The 24,235-nt window shown below is 39.6% G+C and overlaps 1 protein-coding gene across 3 annotated transcripts in view; it reads left to right on the top strand.

Moving 5' to 3' along the window:
- Positions 1-24,235, top strand: part of CTTNBP2 (cortactin binding protein 2) — a 186,161-nt gene that overhangs the window by 78,104 nt on the left and 83,822 nt on the right. For all 3 annotated transcript variants that reach the window (XM_060196481.1, XM_060196480.1, XM_060196482.1), the window contains exons 3-4: positions 1,456-1,680; positions 22,025-23,681. In XM_060196481.1, coding sequence (XP_060052464.1) covers positions 1,456-1,680; positions 22,025-23,681 — 1,882 coding nt within the window. The remainder of the gene's footprint in view (positions 1-1,455; positions 1,681-22,024; positions 23,682-24,235) is intronic.

Below are 24,235 nucleotides of genomic sequence, written 5' to 3'. Positions count from 1 at the left end.
AGGTTATGTTCTTCCCTAGGATTCTGTGAACTATATTTTAATGCCCTTCAACTATGAGGCTATCCTTACATTTTTCTTAAATTTCTCGCATTTATAGTTGTTTGGGAATTGATCCAACTTTACTTGTAAATGTGATTTTTCACTTAAAATTGTGGATGTTCAGGAGTCGGGCGGTAGCACAGCGGGTTAAGTGCAGTTGGTGCGAAGTGCAAGGACTGGTGTAAGGATCCCAGTTTGAGACCCTGGCTCCCCGCCTGCAGGGGAGTTGCTTCACAAGCAGTGAAGCAGGTCTTCAGGTGTTTGTTTTTCTTTCCCCCTCTCTGTCTTCCCTTCCTCTCTTCATTTCTCTCTGTTATATCCAACAATGACAACATCAATAACAACAATAATGACTACAACAATAAAACAACATGGGCAACAAAAGGGAATAAATAAATTAAAAATTTTTTTTAAATTGTGGTTGTGCTTTCTTTTAAAAAATCATATAAATTCTTGGTGGTGATACTAAACATATAGGAGACTTATATGTTGTATGACTTGCTGGGCTAGAGTCACGGGAGAGAGACCAGGAACTCGTGGTGGCATGGTAATACAATTCTTTATTCAAGTGGGAGCCCCAGAGTTGGGTGTGAGCACAGAGGGTTAAGCCAGGTGGTGCCAAACCGCAATGGCTGGCGTCAGCCTTCCCCTGCATGCCTGCCCTCCTCTAGGTTGGGACATGGAAGAGAGGAGAGAGAGAAACCAGAAACAGAAGTGGCTTTATAGGATAAAACCACAAGTGGCAAGTCAGAAATGGAAATGTCTATGAAAGGGGGTGGAGAAAGGCAAAAGCATGCTGGGAAGGTAGAAGCTTCCTTAGCAACTGTTGGAATGGTTTTAACTGGTGGGATTATGTTACCTTGCAGGCAGGGTGGGTCTTGAGGTAGAAAGAAGATAGATCAGGCAAAACCATGATTATGTAAATAGGCCATAGTGTCAGCAATGGAGGATGGAGCAGGGGGGCTGCCCAACAATGGCTTACCTTGATAATTATGCTACTAAATGTAAATTTTGTTGACATAGAGATAATTTTACTTACTAAAATTTACTTGTTTTTTAGTTTTTTAATTTAAAAAGACTACACCTAAAAATTAATATCTTTGAGGAAGTGAGCATATAGGAAAACTGTATTTTCATCATTTGTAATTTGAAAGACCATGCTCTTAAAGAAAGATTTGAAAGTAGTCCAAATGGTTTGCCCTGTGCAATTTCAGTGATTGGAGATCATATTGGCCACTGGGGTCATATTGGGGTCAACTGGCAGTGGCCTCTCACTCTCTGCTGGAGGGCATATGTAAGCCATTACTCACAGCAGTTTTGAATGCTATTTGGAAAAGTAATCACAAAATTTTCTTATAAATATCTGTAGTATATTTTTATTTCTTTTATCAATACATTACTCTGATTTTTTTCTAGGCTCGAAGGAAGGAGGTATTTATCCAGGAACGGTATGGGAGATTTAACTTAAATGACCCATTCTTGGCACTGCAGAGAGACTATGAAGCAGGTGCTGGTGACAAAGAGAAGAAGCCAGTTTGCACCAATCCACTCTCAATCCTTGAAGCAGTCATGGCACACTGTCGAAAAATGCAAGAAAGGATGTCCACACAGCTGGCTGCTGCTGAGAGCAGACAAAAGAAGGTACTGAGATTTTCAAACTATCACTTTCCTCCTAATACAGTGTAAAATAAAGAAACCATCTCTGAGGTTGTTATTCTTTAATATTGCATTTTCAAAAAGGGCTTGGATAATTACTTTGTAATTCCAAATGATTACAGATTCCAGTGACCCTTCTCAAATGTAACTTGAAATAAAAATAATGTAAAGGGTGTATGACAAAGTAATTGTTTCCCCTACAGAAGTTGTCTTTAAAATATGCACATTTTCCTTTCCTTGTCCTATAAGCCATGAAATAAGTGAGTTGGGTAAGACTGCAATTAAATAGTGACACCCACAACTTACTTTAGCTTCTGCTTCAGATATTTCTTTGTATTTTTTACAGTTAAAAGTTGATATTTTATTTATAACTGTCACTCTAGACAGTGAAAATAGCATGAGCAAAATGGAGTGAAATCTTGCATGGTATATGAAATTGCAAAGTGTGTCATCTTGGAGTCCTGGTTAGTGTCAAACTCGCCTCTGGGGTCTGGTGGCTGTGTCTGCTGCAGACCTGTAGGCTCCTGCTCACATGGGTTTGATTTAAACCAACCTCCTTTCCCTGCCCCCTCCTCTGCCAACACACGCACATTCATTGCACGTGAGGACATGCTTCAAAGAGTGCTAACTCTGATAAAACACACACACACATATATACTGCAATCAGCCATATGGAAATAGAAGTTTAAATTTGTCTTTCTGATAAGCTGCCAAGACAAATGAGGGAGCCAGAAAAGATAATGCTATCTTAGTATGATTTGAGTTGAAATAGTTCCTTCTCTACTATTAAAGCATTAAAAATTTTCTTCTGTTTGTTCTTTATGTAAAACATATAACTCACTTTTAGTATCTGGTTTACAATTGACATGACACTATACTGTATTGATAGTATTGTCATTTAATCTGTGTTTTGCCTGTAATTATATCTTTGCATTAACATATGTGAATGTGTTAACACCAATGTTCTACTCTACTGTATATGTTGAGACAAAAGCAGACCTTTTCCTCAGCATGCCATATTATAGAAAATTTGGAAGGCTGGGTAAAATAATAGAGATAAATATAAGGCTTTCTTCCATGAATGTGAGGCAAAATCAGTTTACTCTTGACTGTGTGAGCCCTCTACATAGCCCTCCAGACAACCACTAAAGTCTCTGGAGATTTTAAAAAATCCCAACAAACCACATAAGCAAAAGCCAATGTATTTTAGTTGATGTCACTAAAACTCATTTGTATTTCTTGGATGAGATACATGTCAATTTTGTTCTTAACATGTTAAATGAGCTGGTTTGTAAGGAAGTACTTCTGCTGGGTTGGCAAAATTTAAGAGATAACTTGTTTACATTGTAGTGTTCACTTAATATATAAAAAACTTGGTTACCAAAATTTTTACTTCAGCTTTGATTTTTATTTGTCATTTTGCTAATAGAAGCAGAAAATAAGGAACCACATTTATAGTTGAATCAAAGATTTTATTATCTAGCTGATTTTTTAATCAACTTACATCCTGTCTGTTTCTGAATGACTGGGTCAGTTCCAGCCTGGCTAGGAGTGAAAGGAAATTGTTTCTGTCTTATGGGTCCAGAGAGACTAATATAAAATGAGTCAGTGATCTTTCTCCCATGTATAATGTGGCTACAGGAGGCCTTTTTGGTCAGATTCATTAGTTGTATCGTCACAGAGAAGGGGTTTTTTGATAGGAATGTCTATCCGTTGTTTATAAAAGAACATTTTATCTCAGTAGTCTGTAACATGTAAGAAGAGTTTATACTCTGATCTTTTATAGGGACATATTTTGTATCAGCTGATAAAATCAGAAATACAAGTCATCTCTTTTAGCCACAAAATTATCTTGCACCTTTAGTCCTAAAAGTAAGTATTTTAGCCAAACACCTTCAGTTCTTATAGAACAGTTTGTGGCTTTGCAAATCTAAAAGCAAGAAGAAAAAACAAATCCATTATTTTCATTAAGTCCTGTTCTTTAAATCTTTGCCAGATCAAAAGTCAGGGAAAGCAAAGGCTTCATTACCTGTAATTCAAGCACTTATTATTTGACATTAGGCATTACTCTTCGATAGCTTTGAGACGTTTGGCCTGAAGGCTGCTCTAGCTGGCTTCTCAAAGAGAGAGGAGAAGGTCCATGCTCATTCATGCATTTATTTGGTCCTGCTGAGCCTACTAATAGGAGGGTTAACTGTTTGATAATTTGTATGCCAGGAAAATTTGGGCAAGAGTCAATTTGGCAAATGGACTACTCTATAAAACCACGTTGAAAAAGCTAGTGAGTAATCATCATGGGGAACGTGGCTTTTGGTAATCTACTCCCCTGTTTAGAGTCAGTAACCTAGGTTAGAATATTTGGGGTTTTGTATTATTTACCTTGTGCATCATCTATTAATAGAGTTTATAATCTAATTTATTTCCAGTCATATTATTACCCTTTGTAAAGTAGGGTTTCTAGCCCTGAAATAGCAAAGACCTAATAAGCAGAGGGTTTAAAAATAAAAAGGCAAAATGATAACTAGGAAATTCAGAAAGGAGCAATTTTTTTCATCAAGGAAAATATTAAAAGTAGCTCTGTGTATTAGATATATGTTATTATTATTGAGGATTCCTAGACACATAAAATAGCCTACCAAATAGGAATACAGCTTTCAGATAGTAGGGAACTGTATACCTTTTTAAAGTATAATGAGGTCAGATTCATGACAGTAGATGTCTCAGAATTTGTACTTTCAAGCAGGTAAAGCCTCTATTCATTAAACAGAAAGAGCATTTATTGGTTGCATTACAACATGATAGCAGTGACCAACACAACTAGAGAACTAATGAGGCTGGGCGGTGATGCATATGATTGAGCACACAGTATTAAAAAATACAGGGACCCTGATTGAAGCCCCCAGTCCCCTATTGCAGTGGGAAAGCTTTGAGAGCAGTGAGGCAGTGCTGCAGGTCTCTTTTCTCTTTCAGTCTCTACCTAGTAAATAAGTAAAGAAACAAAATATTCTAAAAAGAAATGATTTAAAAAACAAACAACTAGAGAACCAGCTCTTTCCAGCCAGCATCACAAGCCAATTACAGATCTAGTCTGCAGCAGGTGACATTGTAACTGCTGGCACTAGCACCGTTACTGCCTTCACTGGGGTCTTAAATGGTTGCTCCTCTGGACTTTCTGTGTTGCATCACTTATTTCCTATTTGATGCATCTGTTCTGTCAAATTTAAGTTACATGCCTTCTCTAACTACAGGGAGGACAGAAAAAGTAACTATTGCACTGTTTTAATTTTTAAGGGGAAGAAATAAATGGTGGGGAATTCTTCTAACATAAGGAATTTGAGATACCATACTATTGGAAGAAAAAAAAGGGGGGGCAGAAGATTCATTTGATTTCCTTGTGTGCCTTTTATTTTTTTTGCAAATGGTTATATTTATTCCCTGCCATTTGCATCAGTGTTCTTTACTTCATTATATAATGGTTTTGTTTTCAAGACTTCCATTTTACAGTAACATGGTAGATAACCATCTAAGATACCACTGTGAGGGAGAATATTTAGGACATGAATGTTTTGAACTCAATCCTGAGTCATTTTTGTATAATTCAGTGTTTCAAAATTTCAAATTTTTGACTGCCAGGAGCATTGCACAATGGGTGTAAAGGATGAGGTAGAGACTGAGGATTATGGCTGTAAGCAGAGATTCAAAGAAGATTGCCCTTGGTCTAAACTATGGTTTGTCTTATCTAAAAGACATTTGGCCAAAAGAAAGAGACAGATGAGAACTGCAGAACCCAAAGTGCTGGCTACAGTCCCTTTGGAAGTAGGTTACTTTCAGTGTGTCTTATGTGTTTGTTTACTAGGATTAGGAAGGTAGATGGGGTGACCAGCCAAAGAATTCAACGATGCAACAAATGTTAAAAAAAATTGAGGAACAATGAGAAATAACACGTAAATGTCTTGAGTAGTTTGTATTTGTGATTAACATACTCTATGCTTTCTCACTTTACAAATGACTGCAATTACTTTTCTCTCTCTTTCCCACTTTGAATTAGAACTCGTTGCCTTTACATTGCTCCTTTGTTCCCATCTACATGGTTTTCACTTTCATTCTGTAGAAACATTTGGTATCTTCATTCACGGCTTCCAGTCTGGGTGCTATTCTTGGAGCAGCCACCCACTCGCTCACTATCAGTGAAGCTGTGTTAGTCTTTCTAAGCTCATCCACATAATCCACTGCTTTTTGAAAAATGGTTTGGTAATGCTACTCAGTGCAAAATGATCCCTCACTCACTATTTGAATATGCTTGTGAGCAGATATAAACTGGGCTACAGTGTAACAAATCAATTGGATCTCTGAGTATAGGAAACTCTCCCCTCTAGTATAGGTCCTTTTCTACTACACTTATGCACCAGAAACCCAGAGATTCTCCATCCCTATCCGACCTTCTCCAGTTTTCTGCTTTGATGTAATATATCACATCTAGTCCAAGTGTTAAATTCTACCTATGAGTAGGATTATTCAGTTCTCATCCTTTCTTTCCGGCTTATCTCACTCAACATGATTCCTTTTGAGTTTCATCAAAGATGTAGCAAAGAAGATGATGTCATCATTTTTAAAACTGCGTAGTATTCCTATATACCACCGTGTTTTTTTTTAATTTTTTATTTTTATTTAAGAAAAGATTAATTAACAAAACCATAGGGTAGGAGGGGTACAACTCCACACAATTCCCACCACCCAATCTCCATATACCACCCCCTCCCCTGATAGCTTTCCCATTCTCTATCCCTCTGGGAGCATGGACCCAGGGTCGTTGAGGGTTGCAGAAGGTAGAAGGTCTGGCTTCTGTAATTGCTTCCCCGCTGAACATGGGCGTTGACTGGTCGATCCATGCTCCCAGCCTCTCTCTTTCCCTAGTAGGGTGGGGCTCTGGGGAAGCTGAGCTCCAGGACACATTGGTGGGGTCTTCAATCCAGGAAAGCCTGGCTAGCATCCTGATGGCATCTGGAACCTGGTGATTGAAAAGAGAGTTAACATACAAAGCCAAACAAATTGTTGAGCAATCATGGACCCAAAGCTTGGAATAGTGGAGAGGAAGTGTTAGGGAGGTACTCACTGCAAACTCCGGTGTACTTCTGCTTTCAGGTATATATTTTGCAGTAGTTTATGGATACGTGTGAACATAAGCTCTCTCTCACAGAAACTGGTGTATATCTAGGTTATGGGACTTTGTTAGAAAGTGAACCACCTGAGATGAAATTAGAGTGTACTATAAAAGGAAAGGTCTCACCCGAGTAATGAAGCTGAAGGGTTGTCATTCCACACGTGAAGTGTCTGGACACAGTCTGAGGTGAAGCATGTTGAGGTGGCAATTGTTGCATTGGTTAGGTTGTGGTCAGCGGATGCAATATTATTTGATATGGATTGGGAGAGGCTTACGGGAAAGTGGGCCCTATCCAAGGGTTCCAGGACTGGGGAAGTAGGGGCTCTCTAGTGGAGATGTGAGGTTCCTGCTGTCTTAGGGTTCAAAAAGACAATCGATAGTTAATGTTATCATCACATTATTTTATACCACCGTTTTCTTAGCCACTCATCTGTCTTTGTGATATGTGCGCTTAACCGGTTGCCCCACTGGCTGGCCCTGTCATCTGTCTTTGTGTGCCTTAGTTGCCTTCAAGTTTGGGCTACTACAAATTTGTTGCTATGAACATATGTATTCATAGGTCTCTTTGGATATGTCTCTGTTTCCTTTGCATATTTCTATATTACATCATGAGTTTATAATGCTCTTCAAGCCTTTGATGTCAATATAAAGTCAGAGTACATTATCTTCCTGTCTCTTTTTAAAACTAACTTCATTATTCTTTAATACATTTATTCATTAACTCAAGCCTACAACACTTCTAATAGCTTTCTTCATGAATTAGTCTTGCCTGTGTACTACAACTTCAGGTAAATGATGTCCCTAGACAAAAATAAATCGTAAATGCAGGGACTGTGTTTCAACTTTTTTGATGTTATATATTATTTGTAATTTAACAGTGTTTTTACAAAATGATAAGATTTCAGCAGTATTGTTGTACCAAAAAGCCCTATTCTCCTATGGATATACCCAAAGGACATGAAAACACTCATCTGAGGACTGGGAAATAGCTTACTTAGATAATGCATTGCTTTGCCATGTGCTTGACTTAGGGTCAAGTCCCACCCCACTGCATCAGCGAAGCTTTGGTGCTGTAGTGTTTGTGTCTCTTTTTGCCTCTCTCTTATCTCTTTCATTGAGATTATTTCAAATTGCTTCATGGTACTGTAGACCACATTTCTTTTTAATTTTCCCCAAGTATTCCTTTGCTAACTACAGGTTCTCAGTTTGTTCACCATATGTTGACATTTACTTGTGATCTTGCCTTACTGATTCAATAAGTCAGGCAGGGTTTTTTGTTTATTTTGTATATAATATATAAAATTTCCTAGGTAGACAAGCACATAATCTATGAGGGGGGGAAAAACTTTCCACTTTACTCATTCCTTTTCAGACTGTCTCCCTGCCTCCTTTCATGCCAAACTTTCTTTATCCACTCTGACACTACACTCACTAGACTTCCTAGCACAATGTTGAATAGAAGCAGTGAGTAGCTCTCAATGCCTTTTCCTTTTCTTGAAGAGAAAACAGTCTGTTTATCATCGTAAGTGTGATATTACTTGATGTCATTTATCTCATTGAGGATTCATTCATTGAGAGGTTTTTAATCATAAGTTTGTTATAAATTTTCCAAAATGGTTCATATTCATCTTTTGATGTGGTTGTGGTTTGTCTCTGTATTCCTTATTATGATAAATTACTTGAATTGACTTTCAAATATTAAACCAATTTAGATTCGTGCAGTAAACCTCAGTGAATCACTTCTTATTACTCTTCTTTTAATTTTTAATTTATTTTTTATTTAAGAAAGGATAAATTAACAAAACCATCAGGAGGGGTACAACTCCACACAATTCCTGCCACCCAATCTCCATAACCCATCCCCTCCCCTGATAGCTTTCCCATTCTCTCTCCCTCTGGGAGCATGGACCCAGGGTCATTGTGGGTTGCAGAAGGTCTGGCTTCTGTAATTGCTTCCCCTCTGAACATGAACGTTGACTGGTCAGTCCATACTCCCAGTCTGCCTCTCTCTTTCTCTACTAAGGTGGGTCTCTGGGGAAGCTGAGCTCCAGGACACATTGGTGGGGTCTTCAGTCCAGGGAAGCCTGGCCAGCATCCTGGTGGCATCTGGAACCTGGTGATTGAAAAGAGAGTTAACATATGAAGCCAAACAATTTGTTGAGCAATCATGGATCCCAAGCTTGGAATAGTGGAGAGGAAGTGTTAGGGAGGTACTCACTGCAAACTCTAGGGTACTTCTGCTTTCAGGTATATATTTTGCAGTAATTTATGGATACGTGTGCACATAAGCTCTCTCTCACAGAAACTGGTGTATATCTAGGTTATGGGACTTTGTTAGAAAGTGAACTACCTGAGATGAAATTAAAGTGTACTATAAAAGGAAAGGTCTCACCCGAGTAATTAAGCTGAAGGGTTGTCATTCCACACGTGAAGTGTCTGGACACAGTATGAGCTGAAACATGTTGAGGTGGCAATCGTTGCATTGGTTAGGTTGCGTTCTGCAGATGCAATATTATTTGGTATGGATTGGGAGAGGCATGTGGGAAAGTGGGCCCTATCCAAGGGTTCCAGGACTGGGGGAAGTAGAGGCTGTATAGTGGAGATGTGAGGTTCCTGCTGTCTTAGGGTTCAAAAAGACAATCAATGTCATCATCACATTATTTGTTAATTGGGTTAACTTTGAAAAGTCCCTTTGTTATGGATTGCTGTACAGTATCCAGTATCTTGTATATAGCTGTGCTATTGGATGCTTCTAATCTACTTGGTCTAGGCTTTTGAGAGAGTCAGCATATCAAATACATAGCCTATATATTAAAAAGATTCAGTTTGTCTTTTAAGAAACTTTGAGACATACAATTGATTTTCCCCCTCTCATATTAATTAACTAGTGATTTATATGACTACATTTTACTAGGAGTGTACATAAACACCGTTCCCACCACCAAAAGACTGTGACCCATCCCTCCCACCCACTCCTACCACCCACTGGCCCAGGAAGCTACATGTCTACCCCTCACCACAGGGTTTTTACTTTGGTGTCCTAATTACAATTTGGTCAAGTCCTGCTTTTAGTTTCCCCTTCAGATCTTCTTGCTCAACTTCTGTTGATTAGTGGGATCATCCCATACTCATCTTTATCTTTCTGACTTAGTTCACTTAACATAATTCCTTCTAGCTCTGTCCAAGATGGGTCAGAGAAGGTGGGTTTATTTTTCTTGATAGCTGCATAGTATTCCATTGTGTATATATACCACAGCTTTCTCAGCCACTCATCTGTTGTTGGGCACCTGGGTTGCTTCCAGGTTTAGCTATTATGAATTGTGCTGTTATGAACATAGGAGTACACACCTCTTTTTGGTTGGGTGTTATGGAGTCCTTGGGGCATAGTCCCAGGAGACGAATTACTGGATCATATGGACTATGGATCATAGTCCATGTCTAGCCTTCTGAGAGTTTTCCAGACTGCTCTTCACAGATGCTGGACCAATTTACATTCCCACCAGCAATGTAAAAGGGTTCCTCTGTCCCCACAACCTCTCCAGCATTTGTTGCTGCTGTCATTTTTTTAAATTTTATTTAAGAAAGGATTAGTTAACAAAACCATAAGGTAGGAAGGGTATAACTCCACACAATCCCACCACCCAATCACCATATACCACCCCCTCCCCTGATAGGTTTCCCATTCTCTATCCCTCTGGGAGCATGGACCCAGGGTCATTGAGGGTTGCAGAAGGTAGAAGGTCTGGCTTCTGTAATTGCTTCCCCGCTGAACATGGGCGTTGACTGGTCAGTCCATACTCCCAGTCTGCCTCTCTCTTTCCCTAGTAGGGTGTGTCTTTGGGGAAGCTGAGCTCCAGGACACATTGGTGGGGTCTTCAATCCAGGGAAGCCTGGCCAGCATCCTGGTGGCATCTGGAACCTGGTGATTGAAAAGAGAGTTAACATACGAGGCCAAACAAATTCTTGAGCAATCATGGGCCCAAAGCTTGGAATAGTGGAGAGGAAGTGTTAGGGAGGTACTCACTGCAAACTCTAGTGTACTTCTGCCTTCAGGTATATATTTTGCAGTAGTCTATGGATACAAGTGAACATAAGCTCCCTCCCACAGAAACTGGCGTATATCTAGGTTATGGGACCCCGCTACAAAGTAAACCACCTAAGATGAAACCAGAGTGTACCATAAAAGGAAAGGTCTCACCCAAGCAATGAAGCTGAAGGGCCGTCACTCCACACGTGAAGTCTCTGGACACAGTCTGAGGTGAAGCATGTTGAGGTGGCAATCGTTGCGTTGGTTAGGTTGTGATCGGCAGATGCAATATTATTTGGTATGAATTGGGAGAGGCATACGGGAAAGTGGGACCTATCCAAGGGTTCCAGGACTGGGGGAAGTAGGGGCTCTATAGTGGAGATGTGAGGTTCCTGCTGTCTTAGGGTTCAAAAAGACAATCAATAGTTAATGTTATCATCACATTATTTGGTAATTGGGTTAACTTTGAAAAGTCCTTTTGTTATGGTTTGCTGTACAGTATCCAGTATCTTGTATATAGCTGTGCTATTAGATGCTTCTAATCTACTTGGTCTAGGCTTTTGAGAGAGTCCGCATATCAAATACACAGCCTATATATCAAAAAGATTCAGTTTGTGTTTTGAAAAACTTTGAGACATACAATTGATTTTTCCCCTCTCATATTGATTATTAACTACTGATTTATATGTCTACATGTTGCTAGGAGTGTATATAAACACCATTCCCACCACCAAAAGACTGTGACCCATCACTCCCACCCATTCCTACCCCCCATTGTCCCAGGAAGCTGCATGTCTACCCCTCACCACAAGGTTTTTACTTTGGTGCCCTACTTAGCTGCTGTCCTGTTTGATGTATGCCATTCTTACAGGAGTGAGGTGGTATCTTAGTGTTGTCTTAATTTGCATTTCTCTGACAATCAGTGACCTAGAGCAGTTTTTCATATGTTTGTTAGCCTTTTGGATCTCCTCTGAGGTGAATGTTTTGTTCATATCCTCTGCCCATTTTTGGATCGGGCCATTTGCTTTTTTGGTGCTAAGTTTGCTGAGCTCTTTATATATTTTGGTGATTAGTTTCTTGTCTGATGTATGGCATGTAAAGATCTTCTCCCATTCTGTGAGGGGTCTCTTTGTTTGTGTGATAGTTTCTTTGGATGTGCAGAAGCTTTTCAATTTGATGTAGTCCCATTGGTTTGTTTCTGCTTTAGTCTTCCTTGCAATTGGGTTTGATTCATCAAAGATGTCCTTGAGGTATAGGTGTGAAACTGTTTTACCAATGTTTTCCTCTAAGTATTTGATTGTTTCTGTCTGACATCTAGGTCTTTGATCCATTTGGAGTTGATTTTTGTTTCTGGTGACATAAAGTGGTTCAATTTCATTCTTCTGCATGTTACAACCCAGTTTTGCAAGCACCATTTATTGAAGATAGCTTCCTTTTTCCATTTAATCCTATGGGCCACCTTATCAAAGATTAGATGTCCATAGGTGTGGGAATTTATTTCTGGGCTTTCAATTCTGTTCCACTGGTCTGTGTGCCTATTTTTGTTCCAGTACCATGCTGTTTTGATATTGATGGCTTTATAATATAGTTTAAGGTCTGGGAGTGTGATGTCTCCTTCTCTGTTTCTTTTCCTCAAGATGGTTTTGGCAATTCTAGATGTTTTCAGGTTCCAGATAAATGACTTTAGTGTTTGTTCTATTCTCCTAAAGAAGCTTGGTGGAACTTTGATGGGTATTGCATAAAATTTGTATATGGCTGTGGGGAGAATATTCATTTTGATGATATTTATTCTTCCAATCCATGAGCATGGGATATCTTTCCATTTCTTGGTATCAGTTTCTATTCCTTGAGTAGCAAATCATAGTTTTCAGTATACAAGTCTTTCACTTCTTTGGTCAACTTTATCCCTAGGTATTTGATTGATTTTGCTGAAGCAGTAAATGGAAGTGATTTCTGGATGTCTTCTTCTTCAGATTTAGTGTTTGCATAAAGAAATGCCACTGATTTTTGTACATTGATTTTGTAGCCTGATACCTTGCTATATTGCCTAATAACTTCCAGTAGTTTTCTGCTGGATTCTTGAGGTTTTTCTATGTATACTATCATATCATCTGCAAATAGTGAGAGCTTGACTTCTTCCCTTCCAATCTGTATCCCTTTGATTTCTTTCTCTTGCCTGATTGCTATGGCAAGAACTTCCAATACTATGTTGAAGAGTAACGGTGACAGTGGACAGCCCTGTCTAGTCCCCGATCGGAGGGGGAATGCTTTCAGCTCCTGTCCATTGAGTATGATGTTGGCTGTAGGTTTGCTATATATAGACTCCACGATCTTGAGTAATTTCCCATCTATTCCCATTTTTTGTGGACTTTTGAGCATGAATGGGTGTTGGATTTTGTCAAAGGCTTTCTCTGCATCTATTGAGATAATCATGTGGTTTTTGGCTTTGCTTTTATTGATGTGGTGAATGACATTGATTGACTTACGGATGTTGAACCAGCCTTGCATTCCTGGGATGAATCCCACTTGGTCATGATGAACAATCTTTTTGATGTGTTGCTGTATCCGGTTGGCCAAGATCTTGTTTAATATTTTGGCATCTATGTTCATCAGAGATATTGGTCTGTAGTTTTCCTTTTTTGTTCTGTCCCTATCAGCTTTTGGTATCAGGGTGATGTTGGCTTCATAGAAGGTGGAAGGGAGTATTCCTGGTTCTTCAATCTTATGGAAAAGCTTCAGAAGTATGGGTACTAACTGTTTGTAGAAAGTTTTGTAGAATTCGTTTGTGAAGCCATCTGGTCCAGGACTTTTGTTGTTGGGGGAGGTTCTTAATAACGGTTTCAATTTCTTTGTCTGTTATTGGTGCATTTAGATTTTTTTAAATTTTTTATTTAAGAAAGGATTAGTGAACAAAAACATAAGGTAGGAGGGGTACAACTCCACACAATTCCCACCACCCAATCCCCATAACCCACCCCCTCCCATGGTAGCTATCCCATTCTCTAGCCCTCTGGGAGCATGGACCCAGGGTCATTGAGGGTTGCAGAAGGTAGAAGGTCTGGCTTCTGTAATTGCTTCCCTGCTGAACATGGGTGTTGACTGGTTGGTCCATACTCCCAGTCTACCTCTCTCTTTCCCTAGTAAGGTGTGTCTCTGGGGAAGCTGAGCTCCAGGACACATTGGTGGGGTCTTCAATCCAGGGAAGCCTGGCCAGCATCCTGGTGGCATCTGGAACCTGGTGATTGAAAAGAGAGTTAACATATGAAGCCAAACAATTTGTTGAGCAATCATGGATCCCAAGCTTGGAATAGTGGAGAGGAAGTGTTAGGGAGGTACTCACTGCAAACTCTAGGGTACTTCTGCTTTCAGGTATATATTTTGCAGTAGTTTATGGATACGTGTGCACATAAGCTCTCTCTCACAGAAACTGGTGTATATCTAGGTTATGGGACTTTGTTAGAAAGTGAACTACCTGAGATGAAATTAGAATGTACTATAAAAGGAAAGGTCTCACCCGAGTAATGAAGCTGAAGGGTTGTCATTCCACAAGTGAAGTCTCTGGATACAGTCTGAGGTGAAGCATGTTGAGGTGGCAATCGTTGCTTTGGTTAGGTTGTGATCGGCGGATGCAATATTATTTGGTTTGGATTGGGAGATGCATACAGGAAAGTGGGCCCTATCCAAGGGTTCCAGGACTGGGGGAAGTAGGGGCTCTCTAGTGGAGATGTGAGGTTCCTGCTGTCTTAGGGTTCAAAAAGACAATCTATAGTTAATATTATCATCACATTATTTGTTAATTGGGTTAACTTTGAAAAGTCCCTTTGTTATGGTTTGCTGTACAGTACCCAGCATCTTGTATGTAGCTGTGCTATTGGACGCTTCTGACCTACTTGGTCTAGGCTTTTGAGAGAGTCCGCATATCAAATACATAGCCTATATATTAAAAAGATTCAGTTTGTCTTTTGAGAAACTTTGAGACATACAATTGATTCCCCCCTCTCATATTAATTAACTACTGATTTATATGTCTACATTTTGCTAGAAGTGTACATAAACACCATTCCCACCACCAAAGGACGGTGACCCATCCCTCCCGCCCACTCCCAACCCCCACTGGCCCAGGAAGCTACCTGTCTACCCCTCACCACTGGGTTTTTACTTTGGTGCCCTACTTACAATTTGATCAGGTCCTGCTTTTAGTTTCCCATTCAGATCTTCTTAGTCAGCTTCTGTTGATGAGTGGGATCATCCCATACTCATCTTTATCTTTCTGACTTAGTTCACTTAACATAATTCCTTCTAGCTCTGTCCAAGATGGGTCAGAGAAGGTGAGTTCATTGTTCTTGATAGCTGCATAGTATTCCATTATGTATATATACCACAGCTTTCTCAGCCACTCATCTGTTGTTGGGCACCTGGGTTGCTTCCAGGTTTTAGCTATTATGAATTGTGCTGCTATGAACATAGGAGTACACACCTCTTTTTGGTTGGGTGTTATGGAGTCCTTGGGGTATAACCCCAGGAGAGGAATTACTGGGTCATATGGAAGGTCCATGTCTAGCCTTGTGAGAGTTTTCCAGACTGCTCTCCACAGAGGCTGTACCAATTTACATTCCCACCAGCAATGTAAAAGGGTTCCTCTGTCCCCACATCCTCTCCAGCATTTGTTGCTGCTGTCCTTTTTGATGTATGCCATTCTTACAGGAGTGAGGTGGTATCTTAGTGTTGTCTTAATTTGCATTTCTCTGACGATTAGTGACCTAGAGCAGTTTTTCATATGTTTGTTAGCCTTTTGGATCTCCTCTGTGGTGAATGTTTTGTTCATTTCCTCAGCCCATTTTTGGATGGGGTCATTTGCTTTTTTGGTGCTAAGTTTGCTGAGCTCTTTATATATTTTGGTGATTAGTTTCTTGTCTGATGTCTGGCATGTGAAGATCCTCTCCCATTCTGTGAGGGGTCTCTCTGTTTAATAGTTTCTTTGGATGTGCAGAAGCTTTTCAATTTGATGTAGTCCCATTGGTTTGTTTCTGCTTTAGTTTCCCTTGCAATTGGGTTTGATTCATCAAAGATGTCCTTGAGGTGTAGGTGGGAAAGTGTTTTACCAATGTTTTCCTTTAAGTATTTTATTGTTTCTGGTCTGACATCTAGGTCTTTGATCCATTTGGAGTTGATTTTTGTTTCTGGTGACATAAAGTGGTTCAATTTCATTCTTCTGCATGTTACAACCCAGTTTTCCCAGCACCATTTATTGAAGAGAGCCTCCTTTTTCCATTTAATCCTTTGGGCCCCCTTATCAAAGATTAGATGCCCATAGGAGTTGGGATTTACTTCTGGACTTTCAATTCTGTTCCACTGGTCTGTGTGCCTATTTTTGTTCCAGTACCATGCTGTTTTGATGATGATGGCTTTATAATATAGTTTAAGGTCTGGGAGTGTGATGCCTCCATTTCTGTTTCTTTTCCTTAAGATGGTTTTGGCAATTCTAGGTGTTTTCAGGTTCCAGATAAATGATTGTAGTGTTTGTTCTATTCTCTTAAAGAAGCTTGGTGGAACTTTGATGGGTATTGCATTAAATTTGTATATGGCTGTGGGGAGAATATTCATTTTGATGATATTTATTCTTCCAATCCATGAGCATGGGATATCTTTCCATTTCTTGGTATCAGTTTCTATTCCTTGAGTAGTGACTCATAGTTTTCAGTATACAAGTCTTTCACTTCTTTGGTCAACTTTATTCCTAGGTATTTGATTGATTTTGCTGAAACAGTAAATGGGAGTGATTTCTGGATGTCTTCTTCTTCAGATTTAGTGTTTGCATAAAGAAATGCCACTGATTTTTGTACATTGATTTTGTAGCCTGATACCTTGCTATATTGCCTAATAACTTCCAGTAATTTTCTACTGGATTCTTTAGGTCTTTCTATGTATACTATTATATCATCTGCAAATAGTGAGAGCTTGACTTCTTCCCTTCCAATCTGTATCCCTTTGATTTCTTTCTCTTGCCTGATTGCTATGGCAAGAACTTCCAATACTATGTTGAAGAGTAACGGTGACAGTGGACAGCCCTGTCTAGTCCCCGATCTGAGGGGGAATGGTTTCAGCTCCTGTCCATTGAGTATGATGTTGGCTGTAGGTTTGCTATATATAGACTCCACGATCTTGAGTAATTTCCCATCTATTCCCATTTTTTGTGGACTTTTGAGCATGAATGGGTGTTGGATTTTGTCAAAGGCTTTCTCTGCATCTATTGAGATAATCATGTGGTTTTTGGCTTTGCTTTTATTGATGTGGTGAATGACATTGATTGACTTACGGATGTTGAACCAGCCTTGCATTCCTGGTATGAATCCCACTTGGTCATGATGAATAATCTTTTTGATGTGTTGCTGTATCCAGTTGGCCAAGATCTTGTTTAATATTTTGGCATCTATGTTCATCAGAGATATTGGTCTGTAGTTTTCCTTTTTTGTTCTGTCCCTATCAGCTTTTGGTATCAGGGTGATGTTGGCTTCATAAAAGGTGGAAGGGAGTATTCCTGTTTCTTCTATCTTATGGAATAGCTTAAGAAATATGGGTATTAACTGTTTCCTGAAAGTTTTGTAGAATTCGTTTGTGAAGTCCTCTGGTCCAGGACTTTTGTTGTTGAGGAGATTCTTCATAACGGTTTCAATTTCTTTGTCTGTGATTGGTGCATTTAGATTTTGTAGTTCTTCTTGGTTCAGTTTTGGAAGTGCATAGGTTTCTAGGAATTGTTCCATTTCTTCCAGATTCTCTAGCTTGGTGTCATATAGTTCTTTATAGAAGTTTCGCAGGATTCTCTGGATTTCTGTGGTGTCAGTTGTGATATCTCCTGCATCTTTTACAATTCTATTAATTTGAGTCTTCTCTCTTTTTTGTTTGGTGAGTCTGGCTAGGGGTTTGTCAATTTTGTTTAATCTTTCAAAGAACCAACATTTGGCTTCATTGATCTTTTGTATGGTTCTTTTATTTTTGATGTTGTTTATTTCTGCTCTAACTTTAGTGATTTCTGTCCTCCTGGTTGCTTTAGGGTTCCTTTGTTCCTCTTCCTCTAAGTCCTTGAGGTGTGCAGTAAGGTCCTTCATTTGAGCTTCTTCTTGGTGATTAATATGTGATTGTATGGCTATAAGTTTCTCTCTCAATACTGCTTAGTTGTGTCCCAAATATTTTGATAGGTTGTGTCTTCATTTTCATTTGTTTCCAGGAACTTTTGAATTTCCTGTTTGAGTGAATCTCTTACCCAATGGTTCCTAAGGAGTATGTTTTTTAGTTTCCAAATTCTGTGTCTTTTAATAATTTTCTGTTTGTTGTTAAATGTTAGTTATACTCCACTGTGGTCTGAGAAGATACTTGGGATGATTTCGATGTTCTTGAATTTATTGATGCTGTCTTTGTGGCCTAACATGTGGTCTATCCTTTTGTATGTGTTATGTGGATTTGAAAAGAATGTGTTTTCCAGTTTTTTAGGGTGAAGGACTCTGAAAATGTCCAAGAGGTCTATTCTCTCAATCTCTTCATTCAGTTCTCTTGTATCTTTGTTGGTTCTCTGACTTGTTGATCTTTCTAAGTGTGAGAGTGGGGTATTAAAGTCTCCCACTATTATTGTATTACTATTGATGTATTTTTGAAATTCTTTCAGTAAGTGCTTGACATATTTAGATGGTCCCTCACTGGGTGCATAGATGTTAATAATTGTTAAGTCTTCTTGGCTGATTGATCCTCTAATCATTATGTAATGTCCTTGCCTATCTTTATTACTTTATTTAATTTAAAATCTGTCGTGTCTGAGATGAGAATGGCTGTTCCTGTCCTTTTTTGTGGACCATTAGCCTGTATGATAGTTTTCCATCCTTTCACTTTATGTCAGTGTTTATCTTGTTGTGACAGGTGGGATTATTGCAAGCAGCATATGGTTGGGTTATGTTTTCGGATCCATCCCACCACTCTGTGCCTTTTGATGGGTGAGTTTAAGCCATTGACGTTTATTGATATTATGGATTTAATGTATTGTAGTACCATTGTTCAAAAAAAAATTTTTTTTTGTTTGCTCTGATATATTGCAAGTATTATAGTGATGTTCTTGTTTATAAGAGGTCTTTAAGAACCTCTTTCAGGGCCGGTTTGGTGATGGTTGCCTCCCTTAACTTTTGTTTGTCTAAGAAGGTTCTTATCCCTCCATCTAGTTTGAATGAAAGTCTAGCAGTATATATTATCCTTGGTTGAAACCCTTTTTCATTCAGGGCTCGATAGATATCTTGCCATACTCTTCTGTCTTTTAGAGTTTGAGTGCAGAAGTCTGCAGATAATCTTATGGGTTTTCCCTTGTATGTGACTTTTTGTTTCTCTCTTGCAGCCTTTAGGATCCATTCTTTATCCTTAACTTCTTCTCATTGTGACTATGATGTATCTTGGTGTCTTCAGGTCTGGGTTGATTCTGTTTGGTACTCTCTGGGCCTCTTGAATCTTGATGTCCTTTCTGTTATTCAGGTCTGGGAAGTTTTCTTCATGAATTTTAAAAATTTATTTAATTTACATTTTGGTTCTAGGCTTTCTATTTAATCCAATTGATATTTCCATTCCTATCCTCAGGCTCCTTGAACCTGTATAACAAGTGCTTTGTGCTTGAGCTTCTGCTGTCAGTATAACTACAAATAACCTTATAATTCTCAATTTGATTCCTTCTAGATTCATCTACATTGCAGCAAAGGAATATATGTCTTTATTTGTTATGGTCCTTTGAAAAGCTCTATAAGGGAAATCTCACCCACTGTTATTGTCTACTTTTTTTTTTTATTTAAGAAAGGAGACATTAACAAAACCATAGGGTAGGAGGGGTACAACTCCACACAATTCCCACCACCCCAATCTCCATATCCTATCCCCTCCCCTGATAGCTTTCCCATTCTCTCTCCCTCTGGGAGCATGGACCCAGGGTCATTGTGGGTTGCAGAAGGTGGAAGGTCTGGCTTCTGTAATTGCTTCCCCGCTGAACATGGGTGTTGACTGGTTGATCCATACTCCCAGTCTGCCTCTCTCTTTCCCTAGTAAGGTGGGGCTCTGCGGAAGCGGAGCTCCAGGACCCATTGGTGGGGTCTTCAATCCAGGGAAGTCTGATTGGCATCATGCCGGCATCTGGAACCTGGTGGCTGAAAAGAGAGTTAACATCCAAAGCCAAACAAATTCTTGAACAATCATGGACCTAAAGGCTGGAATAGTGCAGATGAAGTGTTGAGGGGGGATACTCTCTGCAGACTTTTGTGTACTTCTGCTTTCAGGTATATATTTTCTAATGGAGGAGCTTGTTCCATTTTTGTTTCTACTACATTCATAAGTGTCCTTTCATCCTTGCTGGTGGTGAATGGACTTTACTTAAGCACTTTCCAATGTTTGATTCATGATGCTCATCTGACTTATAAAAGCATTGATCTTCATGCTTAATATGATTGATTTAATATAATTTAGATATTTGTTTCTAAATATGTTTTCGGAGGGAAAAGAAGTGTCCTAATATTTTTAAATAATACACATAGCTATTGTTACTAATCAAAACTTAAAACATTTGAATGCAAAACGCAAGGTGTATTAATTTTATATAAACTGCTTCATTTAATTGTATAAATTAATCATTATTTCTTTTTCTGACTCAAACTGATTTTTAGAGTAAGAACTTAGCAACACATAGCTAGAAAATTGGACTTCAGTTTTATCTCTTGCTCTGTCAAGCACAAAACTTTGTGAATCAGAATTTTCATAAATTTCTTAATATAAACATTTTTTAGTTTAGGCATCTCTTTGTATACTGATGAGAAGCGAGTGGGAGGTTTAATTCATATAAAAATCAGCATGCAGATATACTAGGTCTTGGAGGTGATTGAAGGTAATTAATTGTTGAATAACATCTGACCTTTAGCTGATGGAAGCCTTTTTCCTAAATTGAAGGCAAGGACATCTGGATTAGTGTGGCTATAACAAGGCTTAAAATAGGAGAAGGGTTGTTGAAGGAGTGAATTAGTGCATGTTAGAAAACCCTGTTCAGAGACACAGACATTTTGAAAACCTCTTGTTCTATCTTTGTCAACTAGAGAAAAAAAACTTATTTGAAAAGTACATTTTTTTGGAGCCTGTGGCATGGGGTGCAGACAGGACCATTTAGTGAAGGAAAAAAGAAAATGTCCCTTTTCCCAGGCAAATAGAAGCCTTGGGCCTAGACAGGTGATTTTCTGAGTTAGGCAGGACTGAATTTTGGCCTTCACTCGCCCATCAAGTGATGACCACTGTGCAGTTAGTACATAGCTGGATTGAAGTAGAGTGGGTCAAATAGATTTGAGTTCACTAATATTGATTATAGTTGTAAGATAATCCTTTAGCTCTCTAGTCTTCAAAGCAGTTTTGGATATTTTATGATTGTCACAGTGGCCAATTATAAGATACTCTAAAAAGCTAAAAAAATAAATAAATGGGGAGTCGGGCAGTAAAGCGCAAGGTCCAGCATAAGGATCTCCATTTGAGCCCACAGCTCCCCACCTGCAGGGGAGTCGCTTCACAAGTGGTGAAGCAGGTCTGCAGGTGTCTGTCTTTCTATTCTCCTCTGTCTTTCCCTCCTCTCTCCATTTCTCTCTGTCCTATCCATTTCTCTCTGTCCTATCCAACAACGATGACAACAAGGGCAACAAAATTAAGTAAGTAACATAGTTAGCTAGTTTGGGGACTTATTTTAATTGAAATATCCTGTTTTCTACAATTTTATTATATTACACCACAGATTACTTAATTTTCAAGTATTAGATCGTTTGTAAATCACATCATTCACAGAGCACTATTTTCACCAAAACAAACCCTTATAAACTGTGTGCTATGATTTGAAGCATCCAATTACTATTCTTTCCTATGGTTAACTCTAATAGATTTTTAAAAATTGCCTATTAAAGTACCTTTCATGCTTTTCATAAAGCCATTTACACCTATTTCCCTACTCTAAGACTGAGCCTTTAAAATCTCTGTAATATTACTGAACATTTTGGAACACAAACCCTGTCAATAAAATTCACAGAAAACTGCACTTCCCTGTCTTAATGAATTCTCTGCATATTAATTAGGGTTGTCCTGTGAATGTCTTTCAGCTGGAGATGGAGAAGCTTCAACTGCAAGCCCTTGAGCAGGAGCACAAGAAACTGAGTGCTTGCTTGGATGAGGAGCGCAACAAAAACAAGCATGTGGTCCTGATGCTGGTTAAGGAATGTAAACAACTCTCAGGCAAAGTCATAGAGGAGGCCCAGAAGCTAGAAGAAGTAATGACCAAGCTGGAAGAGGAGAAGAAAAAAACAACTGCACTAGAAGAGGAACTCTCAGCGGAGAAGCAGAGAAGCACCGAAATGGAGGCTCAGATGGAAAAACAGCTGTCTGAGTTTGACACAGAAAGGGAGCAGCTTCGTGCCAAGCTGCACCGAGAAGAAGCCCACACCGCTGACCTCAAAGAGGAGATAGACAAGATGAAGAAAATGATTGAGCAGCTGAAAAGAGGAAGTGACAGCAAGCCAGGCCTCTCTCTCCCCCGGAAGACAAAAGATAGGCGTTTGATTTCTGTATCTGTGGGGACAGAAGTATCAGTGGCAAAGTCTGTTGCTTGCCAGACAGACTCAGCAACAGAAAGTATTGAGCCTGTGAAGAAATTACCGTTGACTGTCCCTGCAAAGCCTTCCACGGGGAGCCCCTTAGTTTCTGCAAGTACAAAAGGGAATGTGTGCACCAATGCCACGCTGGTCAGGCCAGGTATTGACAGACAGGCTTCCCATGGTGACTTGACTATCTCCTCTGTGCCAGCTGCCCCAACTCCAAGTGCAAGCAGAACTGAGGAAAATGGACCAAGCACTGGCTCAGCACCAGACCCAACAAGTAGCACACCACCACTTCCCAATAATGCTGCCCCTCCCACTGTGCAAACACCAGGCACAGCTGCCCAGAGTTATTCACAAGCTCCACCTGTGCACAGTTTGCATTCACCTTGTGCCAATGTGTCTTTGCATCCAGGTCTAAACCCTCGAATCCAAGCAGCGAGATTTAGATTTCAGGGCAATGCTAATGACCCAGACCAAAACGGAAATACTAGCCAAAGTCCTCCATCAAGAGATGTGTCTCCTACAAGTCGTGACAACCTAGTGGCCAAACAGCTAGCTCGGAATACTGTGACCCAAGCACTATCAAGATTCACAAGCCCTCAAGCAGGAGTGCCCCCAAGACCTGGAGCAGCCCCCACAGGGGATGTCGGTAGCCACACTCCAGTCAGTCGGACCAGTTTAAAGACTCCTGGTGTATCACGAGTTGACAGAGGAAACCCTCCTCCTATCCCTCCCAAAAAGCCAGGCCTCTCCCAAACTCCTTCTCCCCCACACCCACAACTCAAGGTTATCATGGATAGCAGCAGGGCTGCCAGTGCAGGGGCCAAAGTTGATAACAAAACTGTGGCTGTACCTCCCTCCAGTTTGCCACAAGGGAACAGGGTAATAAGTGAGGAGAATCTCCTTAAATCATCTTCCCCTCAGCTGCCACCAAAACCATCCATAGATTTAACTGTGGCACCTGCAGGCTGTGCCGTTTCAGCCCTGGCCACATCTCAGGTGGGTGCCTGGCCTGCTGAATCCCCTGGACTGAACCAACCTGCATGTTCAGAAAGTTCCCTTGTCATTTCCAACACCATTGCCTTTTGCTCTTCCATAAACCCTGTTAGTGCCTCATCCTGTAGAACAGGTGCCTCAGTCAGCCTCCTGGTAACAGCATCAGGTAAAGGGTTTGAAATATTTTGTACATTTTCTTTTTCTTAAGAATGTGGCCTATCTGCTCACTTGCCTTAATTTCCTTCACATTGCATTGACACATTTAAAAATTTTAGTCTATACTTTCCTCCCTATTTCTTTTTATCTTTTATTATTTTACTTTAAAAGGCTCTGGGGTATGGTGATTCATCTTGCTATATGAATTGCAGTTTTGGTATGCTTTCCTCTTTTAGAATAACCTGCAATCGTGATATGAAGCCCTACAAGACCATTAATTTAGAGAGGTTTAAGCATTTCCATGGGAAGAAAAAAAATCTCCCTTCTTATTAAATATTTATCTTGCCAGACTTCCACATTAGTAGGGTACCACCAGGCAGTATGTATTCAGCTCTATCCCTTCTGAGATGACATCTAAAAAGATGCTTTTAAGGATGCTATTACCATGAAAGTCTCTCTTGAATTGTCAGATTGATTAGATGTGTTATATAATTGGTGTATTAAGAGCTCCGGCATCAGTTGGTTGTTTATATGTGTTTCAGCCTTAAAAATAGGGTGTATAAT

Source organism: Erinaceus europaeus, chromosome 8, assembly GCF_950295315.1.
Source record: "Erinaceus europaeus chromosome 8, mEriEur2.1, whole genome shotgun sequence".
Lineage (NCBI taxonomy): Eukaryota > Metazoa > Chordata > Mammalia > Eulipotyphla > Erinaceidae > Erinaceus > Erinaceus europaeus.
The sequence above is the reverse complement of the archived record's forward strand: the minus strand, read 5'-3'. Positions and strand labels throughout refer to the sequence as shown.